The sequence below is a fragment of the Nomascus leucogenys genome, chromosome 7b (assembly GCF_006542625.1).
Source record: "Nomascus leucogenys isolate Asia chromosome 7b, Asia_NLE_v1, whole genome shotgun sequence".
In the NCBI taxonomy this organism is placed as follows: Eukaryota; Metazoa; Chordata; class Mammalia; order Primates; family Hylobatidae; genus Nomascus; species Nomascus leucogenys.
The window spans coordinates 43,418,661-43,433,157 of record NC_044387.1 but is presented as its reverse complement, the minus strand read 5'-3'; the positions used below and the strand labels follow the sequence as shown (position 1 = coordinate 43,433,157).

General features: G+C 39.3%; 1 protein-coding gene across 2 annotated transcripts in view; it reads left to right on the top strand.

The window, feature by feature from the left end:
* The window catches only part of ARL15 (ADP ribosylation factor like GTPase 15), a 427,617-nt gene that overhangs the window by 24,547 nt on the left and 388,573 nt on the right, over nt 1-14,497 (top strand). Inside the window, exons 2-3 of one of the 2 annotated variants that reach the window (XM_030815765.1) lie at nt 1,481-1,498; nt 4,537-4,593. The exons of the other annotated variant lie outside the window; for it this stretch is intronic. Coding sequence (XP_030671625.1) covers nt 4,540-4,593 — 54 coding nt within the window. The 5' untranslated portion in view covers nt 1,481-1,498; nt 4,537-4,539. The remainder of the gene's footprint in view (nt 1-1,480; nt 1,499-4,536; nt 4,594-14,497) is intronic. 2 annotated transcript variants of the gene reach the window in all.

The window sequence follows — 14,497 nt, the reverse complement described above, 5'->3', positions numbered from 1 at the left end:
TTGGACTGAGTTTTAAAATTCCCAGTGCCTCGTCAAAAGTGAAGGAATAAATTCTCCAAGATAAGTGGTACTCATTATTTTACTCTGATAAGTTAGAAGGGAATTTCTCTCCCTCCATACTTTTTAATCAGAATTTTCAGAACGAGAACTATTCTTACCTTCAGCACTTCAGCCAAAATCTGCCTGGATATTACATGTGATGTTTAGTGATGTTTTGTAGAAGATGGGCTAACATTTTGCTGGATGAAATCTGTAATTTCTGATATGATTTATGCTTTCATTTGGTTATTTTTGCTAGATGACTTTTCAAATCTCAGGTTATTTCTGCTAGATGGCTTTTCAAATCTTTGTGATTGAATTTCACAAAGAGCTCATGTGCTAATAATGATGATTGTTATTTTTTAATAGGGAGAGGATTGATTCCTTTTTGAATACTGATTGAACTCTTACATATTCCATCCATGGACATTTGTAGATTGCTTGGAAGTATAGATGCTCTTGGCATGCTGTTGGCACTGTTACCACTGAAAACATTTTTAGAAAATGTTGAGAGGCCAATTTTATTAGCTTTGCTTTAGATTGCAAATGTTTCTCTTTGGGTAGATTATCATCATCTTTTTCCTAATTTGAAGAAGCTATAAAATATATGCTGAGGAGCAAAATGCTCTACGTTTTGTAAACAAATCCTCATTTTATTTTGTAATTAGTTAAAAAAAAAAACTTACCTTTTTCCCATTTGGGGAAAATTACTTTCAAGTGTACTAAGGGAGTTGTTAAATAATGCACTGTTAATGTTTTCAGTGACAATACTAACAGAAGGAGATGCCAGTTCTGAAGTAGGTGGCATTCCCAAGTGTTTATTTCCAATCTGGAGGAGTGACTAAAGCATAATTGACAGACACGACCTTTACTCAGAAAGGATTCCACCCACGGGGCACTTTAGCGTTCCCATGTACCTTGGAACGGGTTGTCACTCTCTGTATCCCCCATTTATTGCATCTTTGCCTTCAGCCCATTTGTCTGCTATCGAGAGGAAATGCTGGATCTTTGTTAACCTTATTTGGAAATAGATGATCCAAGCTAGGGCCTCATTCGAAGGGGTTTTACTGCTCCCCTATGCCCTTTCTTGTTTTACCAGTTTTAACATACTGCTTGCAGGACTCTGAAGAATTGGCTTGGCTGTTTTAACTTTTTAATTTTCATCAAGCAGAATTATGGAGGAGAAGATAATATAACTGTCATCTTGCTTTGTATCAGGATGAGGGATTGCACAGGACATCAAAATTAGAACTGTCAATTATATTAAGTATAAAAAAATAGCTCTCTAAAAGAATATTGTGTTTATTAGCCCTCTGATGGAACTCAAATTATACCTTGATACCATTTTTTGGACTGTATAGTAAATAACGTTTATTTTCTGCCATCTTGTTGAAGTTTTGTTTTTTCCTTTATTTTCATGCTTACCTTTGAAATTTCTTAGGGAAAACAACAATAAACTGTAAGTAATCACATTAATTTCAAATTTAGTATTCTTTTTCTTTTTTCTGTCTTAGGCATTCTTTTTCTATAGACCTCTCTTAAACAGATTGTCACCAATCTGTCTTGTTTTTGAATCTTTTTTGCTCTTTTATTAGATGAGGCAGCAAAGAAGATGAGATTCGTTTTCGAAATAATATTCTTTAGTTCTTCCTCAGGCAAGTCTAGATGTAGATTTATGAATATTACTGTAGAGGCTACTGGGTCAGAGTTTATCTGAGATAGAAACTCATTCTTTTATTGGGAATAGTTAACTACTTATCCTTCATTCCAAGTTATGCCTTATGTCTCATGGGTTTACAGTTAAAATAGTTTCTTGCAAATACAGCATCTATACAGGGAAATAATATAATTATTTAAAATTTATTACCAGTTCATATACTGTGATCAAAGGGAGTTTGGTTATGTTTTTAAATACATGTATCCGACTCCTCGTAATTAGAGGGAAGAGGCCATTGTTGAGAACATTCTTGTTAGAATGAATTTACAAGCTGGGGCAATAGACATGCCACCTGGCCTGAGGTCGGATGTTCAAGGATAAGGCAGTATTTGTAAGGATTAGAGGTTAGAGAGAATGAGGTAATATAGTTAGTCAGAAAAAAAGTTACATAAAATAAATTGAGGGTTTTCAGGGTAATAATTTTAGCAATCCCAACAGCAATACTTGTACATTTTGAGAGTATGAAAAGGAGTGGAAAGTAGGTTTTAAGTAACTAAAGAGTAAATATTTCTCCGTCCTTAAAAGATAAAGCTCATAAAAAGAGTTATTCTCTCATGACAGGTGCTAGAGCCCTTTCATATGGCACTGGGAATACCTACTTTTTAAAAACAAATGTTGCTCTGTACTGGTTAGGATTCGGTTAGGCTGTGAGAGACACACAACAATTTTTAAACAAGTTAGAGGGCTAGGCGTGGTGGCTCATGCCTATAATCCCAGCATTTTGGGAGGCCGAGGCAGGTGGATCACTTGAGCTCAGGAGTTCGAGACCAGCCTGGGAAACATGGCAAAACACTGTCTCTACAAAAAAATTAAAATATTTGCTGGGCATGGTGGCATGCGCCTGTAATCCCAGCTACTTGGGAGGCTCAGGTGGGAGGATCACTTGAGCCCAGGATATTGAGGATACAGTGATTCCAGATTGCACCACTGTACTCCAGCCTGGGCAACAAAGTGAGACCCTGTCTCAGAAAACAAAAAGTTACGGGTTGATTTCTATTTCATGTACAAAGTCTGGAAGAGGAGGGAATGGCAACTCTGCTGTCATTTCCATCTTGGGGTTCTCTTATCTGTATGCTCTACTTCATGTGTCCACTGTTCTCATTGTGCCGTCACAACCCAAGATTGTCACTGGAGCTACATTAAGTCTCCGTTACAGCCTGGAAAAGAAGTAGGAAAGGCAGAAGAGCAAAAAAGGGCCCTTCTCAGAGTCAGTTCCCTTTAAGCATCTTTCAGTTACATCTCATTTTGGAGAACTTAGTCACAGGACAACACTTAACCCTAAAAAAAGGTGGTCAATCTTTTATTCCAGGTGGCATAAAATAAGAGTTATCTTTCAGTTGGGGAAAATAACTTTTCCAGCTTACTCAGAGAGTTGTTCAGTCATTCACTATTGTGGTACAAAGGTACAACTTAGGGTAATTTCCAAAGGTAGATGGAAAGAATGATCTTGGACAAGGTGATGAACATTCTTAGTCTTGGGCTCTGAGGATGCCAGGGCATGGCCCTGGTTTGTTTTCAGTAGTGTGTTTCATTCAAAATAAACCCAATAGTGTTACGGTCATGATAGTAATAACTTAATAATAGATGTGATCATGATCCACAGTATGAAATCATCCGCTATTTGTTTTGAACAATAGCACCGTTGAATGTTTGGAATTATTTGAAAGTTTAGATTGAGTTTAAGTACTTCACTCAATAGATTGTCTTTTGAGTTTGATTTTCCATTGCTGTAATTTTTATTTTTAATGTCCATGCATATAGCCTTTGGCTTTCCAATCTTTTGTTTACCAAATTCCTTCAATCATACAGAATTCAGTTTCTTGTGGATATTGTCTAAAGAGGCAAGAGCCTTTGGCAGAATGGGTCTGATGCGACTTGTTGGTCTTCCTCAAGGATTGCACCTTTGGAAGTCTTTTGGCTACCACAGAAAGCCAGGGATCCTATATCTTTGCCTCCTTGCCACAATGGATAAAACCATGATTGCTGAGATTTATGACATTATAAACTTTAGGGAGAAGCTTTAACTTGTCAACAATAAACCATAATAACAGTGTTCGACTGTATGAAGTTAGGGTTATTTTGACTACATACTAATTTAATGTGCTAAAAATATTTCTCCAGCTAAAGAAAGGAAAAGAAACCAGTAGTCATGTTTGGTATGCATGGTTTTGTGAGTGGGCATGTGTTTTAGGAATCTGAATTTGATTTGGGAGTTAGAAGTTGTGAATTCTAAGTTGAGTACTGCCATTGATATTCTGAGACCAAGGACCTCAGTCTTCGGTCAAAATTTAGCCCATTCATAACTTTCAGCATTTAACTATGAGTGTTTCCCTTTTACAGAGTTTTTTTTTTTCTATCCATTATAAGGATTATAGACACTTATGATCTAATAAGAATTGAACTGAAAAAGAAGTGCTTAAAAAGCTACTTATAGCAGCCAAATATTTATTATTAAAATGGGATATTAGAGCAAGATTTGAAAGAAATAAAATTAAACCATTACAATAAGTTACACTCCTTAAATGATGCTCTTGTATTAGAAGACAAAGTATCTGCCTTACAGTCCCAAGATAAAGGCACATGCCCCAGGCTTTATTATCCCTGTGTTCTTTGAGCTAGCCTAGAAAACAGATGGAAGCAATTCAGTCACTTTTTCATAAAACAGATGTTGGAATAAAGCAGATTTTCTTTAAAGAGGGAAACAGGAGCAAGGGGAATGAAGACAGTTCTTTGGTACAAACATTTCGTTGTAATCTCTTATTCTTATTTTAATCTTATAGAGAATGTCTGAATGTATCCAGATCTCATTTGCTGTTTGTAGAATTGGGATTTACACGGTAAGCAATGTATATTTTTGTGGTACCACATATTGTGAAAAATAAGTGAAGACCCTAGTGTTGGAAATCATGTGGAGTGATGGCAATTATCCTCTACTGCTGATGGGGGTATAAATGTATACAACCACTTTAGAAAGTAATAAAGCTGAACATGAGCATATCTTGTGACTGAGCAATTCTACTCTTAGGTATATAGCTCAGAGAAATTGTTGTGTAATTACCAGAAGACCTGTGTAGGAAAGGTTCCTAGTAGAAATATTCGTGAAAGCAAAATGTTAGACGTAATACGAATGTCCATCAATAATAGATTGGATTAAACAATTATGGAGTTTTAATTTAACGGATTACAATACAGCAGCAAAAATATATGAAAAAGTGATTGTATGAATTACAGCTTGTAATAATACACCGTGGATGTATCTCACAAACAATGTTGAATGTAAGAAACAAGTCACGGGAAAATACATGGAGTACAATTTCATTTCTATGAAGTTCAAATAAAGCAGAACTAAGCAATACATTGTTTTAGGGTTACATATGTTGATATACTATAAATAAAAGCAAAAATTCAGATTGTGATTACCTCTAGGGCAGTAGTTCTCAACAAGGGGTGACTTTGTCCTCCAGGGGATACATGGCAATGTTTGGAGACATTTCTGGTTGTCACAACTGGTGGTGATGGTGGTGGTATGCTACTGTCATCTTATGGGTTGAGGCCAGGGGTGTTGCTAAACATCCAAAATGTTCTGGTTACGAATTATCTGCCCAAAATGTCAATAGCGTGAGGTTGAGAAACTGTTCTAAAGCAGTGCAGGAAAGACAAAGTGCTTTAAAAGTTATAGTAGAGGCCAGGCCTGGTGGCTCATGCCTGTAATCCCAGTACTTAGGGCAGATCACCTGCAGTCAGGAGTTTGAGACCAGCCTGGCCAATGTGGTGAAACCCTGTCTCTACCAAAAATACAAAAATTAGCTGGGCGTGGTGGCAGGCGCCTGTAATCCCAGCTAGTTGGGAGGCTGAGGCAGAGAATTGCTTGAACCCAGGAGGTGGAGGTTGCAGTGAGCTGAGATCATACCACTGCACTCCAGCCTGGGTGACAAGAGCGAAACTTGGTCTCAAAAAAAAAAAAAAAAAGTTATAGTAATATTCTGGGTTTTAACTTGAATGGTGAGTGCACAGTGTTTTTTTATGTTATTCTTTAAACTACATATTTACTTTATATACTTTTTGTATGTAAATATTTCACAATACAACAACAACAAAAATGAACATTTTAAGATGTTTGAGGTTTTTTTTTTTTCCACCAGCCTGTGTCAGTTGACTCAAATGCCTTGAGCTCATTTCTTAACTTGGGATTTGGGAGATCTATCTATGTAGATGAGCATGAAGGACTTTTCTAATCAGATTAAGTGATAAAATGTCTTGACAGTTTCCCTTTAGAGGCCTAGGGCGGGGATTTGGAGACTCTAGATGGGAAATATAGTGATACTTACTTTTAAAGACCAAATTATTTCCTAAGTAAGGACTTAAAAATATTTACATGAAGTAATCTTGTTTACTCATCTGCTTTGTACAGAAGAACATGTGTATGTGTGTACAAAATGCTTAAGGAATTTGTTTAAAATGAATGATGCAAAAATTCTGAGTAAAAGATAGGAGTGCAACTTGTAAGTTCCTTGAGGGCAGGGAGTCTATCTTGTGTTTGTCTTTACAGACTTTACAATACCTTGCACAACATCTGGCACTTGGCAAATGCTCCATAGCTGTATGTCCAATTATATTAAGTTATAGTGAGAATAATTTTCTGCTTTGCCTTTGTTTGAATGTAAGAAAAAGCAGATTTTCTTTATTTCTTCTATCACCTTTTGTTTTAGCTGTCTCAGATGAGTATTTGTCCCCAGTTAGATGAACAGGTTACTTGAAAGGTAAACATGTTTTTTAGTTATTTTATATGAAGTTAATTCCTGAGTCTGTTTTCCCAGATCCTCTGAGAAGCAGTTGCCAAGTTGGGATTTGCATGCAAGTTGGGGAATGTCTATGAAGTGGAAAGAGGGAGGAAACCACAAAAGGTAGAGAGAGCCTTCAGACCCTGCTGTAGGTCTGACATCTGCGAAGGAAGTGTGGGAAGGAAGGAGGGATGGGGAAGAATTTTACAATGCCATATATTCCTGAGAAGTCTTGGCTGGATGGATGGGGCTTCCCTAAGCAAAGTTGCCTGTTGCTGGAGTTTCGCACTGGGCAACAACAGCAGTGATTCCAGTACCTCTGCACACTTGGGCACTGGCTGGCAGCCCAGTAGAAACCCAATTTCTGCATGAATGCCATGGTAGACCTGAAGCTGTGGCAGCAAGAGGCCATCAGTTAGTTGTGCTTCTCTAGAAAGGGAGCTCTGACTGGCATATTTCCTTGACTGCCTCAGTAAGCCAGCACAATAAGGTATTTCCATCTAGAACTTGGGAATACTGGAACTGCCGATGTCAGAAATTGTATGTATTCCTCTTTGAATACCTAGCACTGAGCCTGGGCCTGAGACCTAACAGGTGTTCAGTCTCTGTCCCTGCTTATTTAATGAAGAAAGGCTGCTCATGGATTCATTCCAAGGCAGATAAAAATCGGCCCTAAAAGGAGAGATTGTGACGATCTTAATTGTGTCCCACACAAAATTCATATGTTGAAGCCCTGACTCCAAATGTGATGATGTTTGGGGATGGGGCCTTTGGGAGATAATTAGGTTTAGATGAGGTCATGAGGGTGGGGCCCTCCTGATGGGATTAGCACTCTTGTAAGAAGAGACACCGAAGGGCTTTCTTCTTCACCGAAGGGCTCTCTCTCTGTCTGCCATGTGAGGACATAGGAAGGTGGCCATCTTTAAGCCAGGAAGAGAGCCCTCAACAGAAACTGACCATGCTGGCACCCTGATCTGGGACTTCCAGGCTCTAGACCTGTGAGAAGATAAATTTCTGTTGTTTAAGCCACCCAGTCTAAGGTATTTTGTTTTGGCAGATTAACACAGGGAGGAGAAAAAAAAGATTCTTGTAAATTACAGATAAAATAAACCAGAAAAAAACCAAAAACAAACTCTTATTAGCTCCTGTTGGAAATAAATGCTGAGTTATGAGTAAAACGAAAAGTAGAAGAGGAAACCTAAAAAGATTATGGGTTAGCTTGTGGGATGAGAAATAGTGTTAGATTGTTGAGCTGAGTTGTTTTTTTAGGTGCTTTTAATGTTATTGCCAAATAGCAGTGAGTTAAAATACTTAGAAGTTACGGAGCAAAAAGCCATATATTTTACATATTAGGAATCCATATCTGAAGTGAGCAAGACCAAATTGGAACATATATAGGACACAGACACTGAAAGCTTCCTAGGTTAAGCGTGTGATATACAAGTGAATGTATGCTACCATTACAAGGTTTAATAAAGATCATTACTCAGAGACAACAAAGGGTATCCGGTGCATGCCGTCCACCTTTCCCACTGAGGTTTGGAGTAGACAGACCTTTCTCCAGACCCTGAAAAGCAGTGATGCTTATTTAAAGGGCCTTAACTCAGGAAAATGTGGCCGGAAACTTAAGGTATAGGTAGAAAAACTTAGACATTATCAGTGGTGGAGATATGAAGGCTTCCAAAGCCCAGAACAAATTGGGACAGAGGGAAGCAGATAAAAACAACAAACAAACAAACAAACAAACAAACAAAACAATCTTTAAAACCAAGCATCTGCTCCAAGGAGATAACTCTCTACTTCCTATACAGCACAGGAGATAGTGTTATTCTCCTAATGTAATGTAGGGATGTATCACAAAGAAGTAATTTAGTTTCTGAAACAAAAGGAGTCCTGTTATATGGATCTGTTTTGGGTCTTAAGCAACATTCATTTGGTTCTGTTCAGGAGGAAGGAGGGGACGTAAATTTAGGCCAAGAGTTTATAGTACAATTGTGGTTCTATGATTTTATGAAATCCTGGCAATGAAAACAGGCCATGCTTAAGAATGTGATCTTGAAGTGAACCTTCTACCGTCAGGCGTGGATGAGCTCCAGGCCAGAGAGGCACACAAGGGCATTGCTTTGGAATGCTCTTAGGAATGTCAGGGTAAGCATTTTTCAAAGGTGTTGCGCTGAGACTTCTCTGAGTTGGGAACTATAATACAACCATCATGGAGCCAGAAGCACAATGGTGGGCAATTAGCTGGTGCTGACAAGAAGCAGGTTAAGGGAGCAGTGATAATTTTAGCTTCTAGTGACCTTCCTGTGGGTTATGGACCCTTTTGGCTAACATTGAACGGCCCAGATGAATGAAGCTAGGGCCAGTGAATCTTGCCCTCCTCCAGGAATGGTACTGTTTGAAGCACACAGAAGCCACAGGGGTGACTGTTTGGTTTTCTGTACCCAACAGCTGCGTGAACTAAAATTGAAACAAGTGATGGAGATTTGAACTAAATAATACCAGGAGAATATCCTGCATAGTTACAGATTTTGGTTATCGAGAAGAGCTTTAAAAACTCTTTAAATTCTTCTTTGGACTTTGCAGAAATTATTGAATGTGTTTTACTAGCAGAGAAAGCATTCATCCTTCAAAACAATAACAGTAAAAATGGCATTCAGCTTCATCTTGAGATGAAGAGTCATTTGCTAGTGGGTAGAAATCATCCTTTTATCTAGTTACAAGATTTGCTTGTACCTACTTATATTCACTTTCTGTGACTTCTTTTTTGCTGGGGGAGGGAGGCAGGGAGAGCTACCTTTGCGATTACAATAAAAAGGCAAAACAGTTGTATGTTATTATTAGTATTACTACTGATAATATTAGTAACAATATTATTAATAAGATTGTATATTATTAAAATTGCTTATTTTCATTTAGCTCTTTAGGTCTGGACAAATCCTACCCTAATTCAATTGGGTTATTACAATATACAGTGCTGCATGTAAGGACACTGTATTTCCTATGGATGCTGTAACAAATTATCACAAACTTTGTGGCTTAAAACAACATAGATTCTCTTATAATTCTGGAGGTCAGAAGCCTGAAGTGGGTTTCACTGGGCTAAAATTAAGGTGTTGGCAGAACTGTGTTCTTTTTGGACGTTCTGGGTAGGAATCCATTTTTTGCCCCTTTGTGCTTCTAGCAGCTATCTGTATTCCTCAGCTCATGGCTCCTTCTGGCAATGGCATACTTCTATCTTTTGCTTCCATTATCACATCTCCTCTATGACTCTGACACTCATGTCTCCCTCTTTATAAGGACGCTTGTGATGAAGTTGGGCCTACATGAGTAATCCAGAAGAATCTCCCCATCTCATGATCCTTAATCATATCTGCAAAGTTCTTTTTGCCATGTAAGATAACATATTCACAGTTTCCTGGGATTAGGAAATGAATGTGTTGGGGTTGTGATGGTAATTGACTCTATAGGGGACATTATTCTGCCTACCATAAGCCCCTTAGTACGATCTTAGGACTTAGTACAATCTGTCCTCTTCTACAGAAAAAAGAAAACCAGCGTAGCCTAGTCCTAATGCTGGGTGTAGAATGTTGTCATTGTATATAACACCAAGGTTAAAAATTTGTCAGATAGGTCAGAAGTCTTGCACTCTGCAAATACTGGTTCTAGCAACAAATTAAAGAACAGATTTAATATATGACCATTTGGAGAGGAGTGGTATTAACTGTACCTGTTTATTGTGCCCCTTGGAGATTCTAGCATAAGCATTTATTGTAAACTGTGTGGGATGCTGAGATGTCTGCAGTCATTATAAAGGAATGCAAAACTCTAAAACAAAGTGAGACACACCTTAATTACATAAATTCTGCATAATCATACATTTTAATGATTTGAGTGGAAATGAATTAAGACGTTGGCTTGGCTGTTTTTATAAATACCAAAATAATAGTAGCTTAAGCAGAATAAGTTTCTCATATAAAAATCCAAGCTGGCCAGGCGTGATGGTGTGTGCCAGTAGTCTCAGCTACTCAGGAGGCTGAGCCCAGAAGTTCAGGTCCAGCCTGGGCAACATAGCAAGAATCTGTCTCTTTGGGAGGCTGAGACGGGCGAATCACGAGGTCAGGAGATCGAGACCATCCTGGCAAACACGGTGAAAACTCGTCTCAACTAAAAATACACACAAAAAAAATTAGCAGGGCCTGGTGGCGGGCGCCTGTAGTCCCAGCTACTCAGGAGGCTGAGGCAGGAGAATGGCGTGAACCCGGGAGGCAGAGCTTGCAGTGAGCTGAGATTGCGCCACTGCACTCCAGCCTGGGTGACAGAGAGAGACTGCGTCTCAAAAACAAAAATAATAATAATAATAATATAAAATTTTAAATTTAAGCCAGTAGTCACTTTGGAGTCTAGCTCTTTGCTTCATGAGTCGGGGGCTCAGGCTCTTTCTAGCTTGTTGTTCTTCCATTGCCTCAGTGGTTCTGCTCATGTGCAGGCTGCAGGTGGTTCACCGCTGCCATATGTTTGTTTATTCTGTGGGAAAGGGAAAGTGGAGGCCAAGTAGTTTCCTTCTGTGGGCATGATCTGGAAATCACAGACATCACTTCCCCTCACATCCCAGTTGCCAAAACTTAAGGCACGTGATGATACCTGATTACCAAAGAAGCTTGGAAAGGTGAACTGTAGTAAGCATCCAAGACTCTGGGGGTTCTACTCCTAAGGGGGCATATAGAATGGATATTGGGGACAAGCAGTCATCTTTTTCACAAGGAAATGAGCTAAGGCAGTTTGATCTGAGATTCAGCCAACAGACGGTGCAGTGTACCTCAAAGACAGTGTGTAGGCAGAGAATCAGTGTTGCCTGTAGCCATTGTCAGGCACACACTGAATGAGCACATAGTGTGGCAGCAAGACTGGTTTTGTGTTGTGTGGCAAATCCAGCTTCAGCTTCTGGTTGGATTGATAATTGAGACGCTATGGGCCAAGATTGAATCTAGTGTTTTCTTTATGATATCAATATAGTTTATGTATTTTTGCCCACAGGCACATGAGCACACATAGTTAGAGTTGTTCCTGGCAGTTTTATTTCGGTGGGTATAAGTGAGGGGTTATATGTTTTATAACCTAGGAAATGAGAGTTTATAAAGGTTTTTTCTGAGATGGAATCTTGCTCTGTCATCCAGACTGGAGTGCAGTGGCGCAATCAGGGCTCACTGCAACCCCTGCCTCCCGGGTTCAAGCAGTTCTCTTGCCTCAGCCTCCTGAGTAGCTGGGATTACAGGTGTGCGCCACCATGCCTGGCTAATTTTTGTATTTTTAGCAGAGTCGGGGTTTCACCATGTTAGTCAGGCTGGTCTTGAACTCCTGACCTCATGATCCACCTGCCTCGGTCTCCCAAAGTGCTGGGATTACAGGCATGAGCCACCGAGCCTGGCCTAAATGTTTTCTTTCTTACCTTTAGTAAGCAAAATAATGTTCTCAAGTAGAGTGAGAACATCTGGCTAGCATACCACCTTTCTGGCAGGGGAATTTACAATTTTAGGTTTAATGAACCTATTGAGAGCCACAAATATCCCTCCTAATTTCTGTTTTTACAGTAAAATAGTTACACTGTGAAATACATAAGATTGACAGGACTACTGTATTTTTCTTTATCATGTTTTGAAATTAGAGTGCAGGCAAGAACAAGATAAAATCTGTTTGGTTTAGGTGTTTTATTCTGGGGAATGCAGAATGTATCCTTTTCTCTCAAGATCAGGACTTCTCTGCCACATGCCTTTGTGAGTCCAGCACAAGTCCCCTTGGGTGGCCCTTCTGGTTGAGTCTGACCCAGCGTCAGTGGACTCTCTTTCTGCCCCTAAACCTGCTCATGCCCTGGGCTCCTTTTTCTCAGTGACTGGCACCACAGCCCGTTGAGCTGCCAAGCCAGGAACTAGACTCAATCCACAGCACTCCCCTGCCTCATCATCCTAGCAGTCCTCAAGTTTGATCTCTCCTACCCTAGTTGCCTCACCTCTCTGTCATTACTTGGATTCCAATGCCAGCATTCCTTGCTTAGAAAGACCTAACAGCCTCCTTTGAACTCTAGAGCCTTTCATCAGCCAAAGTCCATCTATTGCACTGTCTTAGAATTACCTGGTCATTTTTCTCTAACTCACATCTCACTGTAAGCACAGTGAGGACAGTGACGATGTTAGTCTCTCTGTTCCCCTCCCCCAGCATCTGGTGGCTCTTCACCATCATCATGGTCATGATCACCACTGACATTTACCGAGCACTTATTAAGTGTTAAGCGGTGTCTGTGCCAAGGCTTTTATAGACGAACTCATTGAACTCGGTATAATCTTTTGAAGAAAGTACTATAATATTACTATCCTCATTTTACTGAGAGGAGACTGGGACATGGCATGGTTAGATGTCTTTTCCACCTGGTAGAGATAGGATTTTGAGGCAGAATTTGATACATTCTTAGCCAGAATAGTAGGTATTCAATATGAATTTATTGAATTTAATCTGGAATAATTTCTCAACTTTTTTTGTCTTTTATTCCTTGACGTTTTTGAAGAGGCCAGGCCAGTTATTTTGCAGAATTTCTTTCAGTTTAGATTGTCTAATTGTTTCTTCGTGATTAGGTTAAGATTAAACATTTTGGACAGGAATATTCCATAGGTGACACTGTATCCTTCTCAGTGCATCTCAGCAGAAGCACAGGGTGCCAGTTTATCCCATCATTGGTGTTGATTTTTTAAGTTCATAATTAACCTAAATTTCAGAGGCTGGTAATTTCTGGCTTTAACCCAAATTCATGGACTGTACCCTATTTAGAGCCTACTGTATCTCTTATTTATTCACTACACAATCTATTTTTTATTGTATCTTTAAAGCACATTTAGAGGTTGGATATGGGACTATGTAAGTTCAGTATGGTTTGCTGAACTTTGGAATGTTTTTATAATCATAATATTTTGATCAAGATGGAACCTTAGAATTTTCCTCTCATTTGGATTAGAATGTTAATTCTATACTAGGTAGTTCTTGTGGCTAGACTGTTGCACTTTTGAAGGCAGATTTAAGAGTTCCACTTCCATGTGGTCCAGCCAGCTTTCTTCTGTGTCACTCTCAGAGGTCTCCTTACTCTGCTAGCTGCCTTTGCTTTCAGGGATTAATGGTATGAAATGGTGGCTATAATTGTAAGCATATTACCACAGGTGGAAAATAAGTTCTAATTATGCATTCTATATTAACTTCATATAGGAAAAAATGATTTTTACCTTCCGACTGTAGATGTTCTAATGATAATTTTAAAAGGCACCACAGAAGAGGGAGTGGGGAATTGTCTAGCTATATGAGGATCATCCTTTACAAAGGGCCATTGTGAGGTTTCTTTTGGTAATTATAAATTGTAGTTATGTGTTTAGGTGGAGAGGTTTTTTCTTGATAAGAAACATTTGGGGTTATTTAACTTAGGAACTTAAAATACTTTGAATTTTGCAACTTAAATGACATGGTGGCCCTTGATTTTCACCAAGAGTATATCTGATTGATGGAAATTTCCACCCTAGGAATTTTTTTTTTTTTTTTGAGACGGAGTCTCGCTCTGTCACCCAGGTTGGAGTGCAGTGGCGCGATCTCGGCTCACTGCAAGCTCTGCCTCCCGGGTTCACGCCATTCTCCTGCCTCAGCCTCTCTGAGTAGCTGGGACTCCCGCCACCACGCCCGGCTAATTTTTTGTATTTTTAGTAGAGACGGGGTTTCACTGTGGTCTCGATCTGCTGACCTCGTGATCCACCCGCCTCGGCCCCCCAAAGTGCTGGGATTACAAGCGTGAGCCACCGCGCCCGGCTTCCACCCTAGGAATTGCACATTTTTGTGCACTTTCTTTTCATGGATGGTTGACTTTGTTTTCTTGACAAACATGTAGTGTTTTATCCTCAGAACTAGTGCTTTTTTCTTGATAGGAAGAATA